General features: G+C 52.1%; 1 protein-coding gene across 1 annotated transcript in view; it reads left to right on the forward strand.

Annotated features, from left to right (window-relative positions):
* The first annotated feature begins 667 nt into the window (after window positions 1-667).
* The window catches only part of LOC113487775 (immunoglobulin superfamily member 21-like), a 44,174-nt gene continuing 42,215 nt past the window's right edge, over window positions 668-2,626 (forward strand). The window contains exon 1 of the mRNA XM_026862560.1: window positions 668-675. Coding sequence (XP_026718361.1) covers window positions 672-675 — 4 coding nt within the window. The 5' untranslated portion in view covers window positions 668-671. The remainder of the gene's footprint in view (window positions 676-2,626) is intronic.

A 2,626-nucleotide genomic window follows, 5' to 3' on the forward strand; every position in this document is an offset into this window, starting at 1 on the left:
TTTTTTTTTTTTTTTTTTTTTTTTTTTTTTAAATTTATAATGTACTTTTTCCTCTCCGGAAAGCCGCCGTCAGCTGCTGCAGGGCGCAGGGAGGGGGAGCGGCGGCCGCGCTCTGCGGGGTTGAGCGGGGAGAGGTTGACACAAAGGAGTCGATTCTTCCCCGGCATCACGAGCAGCTCCAAAATCATCCCTCGGGGATGACCACTGAGGCTAGCCAGAGCCCGGCTTGGATTTGGCTGAACCGGCGTTGGGAAGGCACCATGCCTCTCCTGCATCCCTCTTTGCCATCTCCCGATGGGTTTTATTTGCTCTCGGGCCGCGGTTGCTGCTCTTTTCCCCCTTCCCCGGTTTGCTCCGTGCATCCCGAGCATCCCACCGGCACTGTACTGCCGAACACACGGTTGATAATAAACCCTGTGTGGCTCAGGGTGGGGGGAAACTTGTGCTAAAGCCAGTCCTGCTTCCCACCTGGGTCTCCTCTCCACCTCCACCATGGTTTTAAGGTCATGGGTAGATAATTTTCAAGGAACATGTCCCCCCACTTTTTCCCCAGAGACAAGCTGTCTGTCACCAGCATGTGGATCATTTTTCCTTCCTTCCTCTTATTTTTTATGGCGGCAAATCGGGCGATTGCTCTTCTGCTGCTGATTTGTGGGAGCAGGCAAGTTGTTATGGGTAAATCTGTGTTTGAAATGTGTATTTTTTTGGGGAAAAAAAAAAAAAAGGATAAAAGTTTTTCTGTGGGGGCTCTAGAGGAAGCTGGCGGCCCTGGGGAGGGGGTTGTGGATCGTAAAGCGATGCCGGAGGAGGATCCCAGTGTCTGGCAGGGTCTTGTGGGCAGGCTGATGGGCAGCCCTTGGGTTTGGACACCCATGAGACGGATTTTGGCTCTTAAAACCACGCTGGGACTTTGCTGCCTTCCTGTATCCTGAGCATCAGCTGCTTTAAGTATCTTCTAGCCCTTGGCAGAGAAATGTTGTCCCAAAAAAGCCAATTTGAGCTCTGCTTTTTCAGCAAATGGCTAAAAATCACTGCAAAAAGCCTGTTTGGGGTGGGTGCACCCATCCTGATGCCTCCTTTTGGTCTGGGCAGCAGAAGGCTGCGGAGGCCGAGTGCTGCTCCCAAAATTCAGTGGGCAGATGGCTTTTCCGTGGCTGACGGCATCCTTGGCTGGAGCTGCCGGCGTGGTGGCGGTGAGGGAGGACGTGCCCGCAGAGGTCCATCCCCTCGCTGTCCCGGCGCTTTGCTTGCAAGGGATCAAGCAGGATCCGGCCACATCATCTGGGAGGATGCAGGGGGGCATGTGCCCAAATTCCCGCTGCTCTTCCCTACAAGTACATTTGCCCTCGGCCTCTGCTCTATGTCTCCACAGCCATTTTGGGGGGAATCTTGCCTATTTTTATTGTCACCTTATATACTGCATGGTGCCAGCTCTGCGGGCTCCTGCCCCCATCGTTGCCGCATCCAGGAGCAGCAGCAAAGTCCCACTGCCGGCATGGAGGAGAGCACCGGGGATCTATCAGAAGCGTTTCCCATCCTGGAAAGCATCTGCACCTTCACAGGAGTGTTTTGGGTGTTTCCATCCATCACCTTGGACTGAAAAGCCCTTTTATTTACCCGAAGGAAGCTGCTTGCTTCCTCGCTGCGTGGCAGGTCAGCTGGATCCTTCCCAATGTGTTACATGTCCCTGTGGGGAGTATCACCCCTTGTAATACGGCTTGTTTCCTTATAACAAGCTCAATCTTTCCCTTTGGCCGGAAAAAGCTGCCTAGAGCAGGGCTAAGTGGGTTAAGGAGCCGTCAAGATGAAAAAATGAGGGCATGCGGAGGAGGCAAGCGGCTGGACCACGGATAATGATGGAGCCGTAGCCCCAGGCTCCCCCACAGTTTTGGAAAGCTGGGAAGCCCCATCTGCAAGTAGGGCGATGGCTTCTTGGCATCGCCAAAATCAGGGCTGGCTGATTAGCCGGCACTCAGCTTGTGGCCTGAAATATGTTCCCATAAAATGTTCATCTGGGTTTGTTTTACAGCCGTGTAAAATCAGAGTTGTGTTTTGCAAACATGAAAGGGAGGGCTAAATATGTCGAGTTTTGATCTCGGCGAGATATTTCTATATTCCTTATCTGCGTGGTTTGCTTTAGCTTCTGTATTTCCCCTCCACGGCAACTCCTGTGATGGGAAAAAAAGGGGAAAATTCAAGTGTAGCTTCTTATTTGAAGCTGCTTATGGATTTTCTGGGCTTTGCCCCAAAAGGGCAAGTTTGCTGGGGCTGGGCTTTGCAGGGACCTGCCCTTAGGGATATCCCTGTGCTGCTTCTCCAAGCCAAAAAACAGCTTGGAAAAAAATCCCCTTACAGCTGTCATTTTTGTCAGCATGCTGAATTTCTCACCCCTCTCCATTCTCAGGGACCCCCCGAGGCTTTTTCTCGAAGGGATTTTCCCAGCTTGCAGGCAACCCTCAGGGCAGCTCCTCCTTGCAAGCCTGGAAAGCTCATTTTGATCCTTCCCGGAGGAAAATAACAGCGTACATCTTTTTGCTGGGGTGATGAGAACCACCTGCTTGCATCTCTGCTGAGCTCATTTAAAGAAAAGAGATTTTGGTAGGAGTTTCTGCTGGGGGGGGGGGGG

This window comes from Athene cunicularia (genome assembly GCF_003259725.1).
Source record: "Athene cunicularia isolate RWA chromosome 21 unlocalized genomic scaffold, athCun1 chr21_part1, whole genome shotgun sequence".
Lineage (NCBI taxonomy): Eukaryota > Metazoa > Chordata > Aves > Strigiformes > Strigidae > Athene > Athene cunicularia.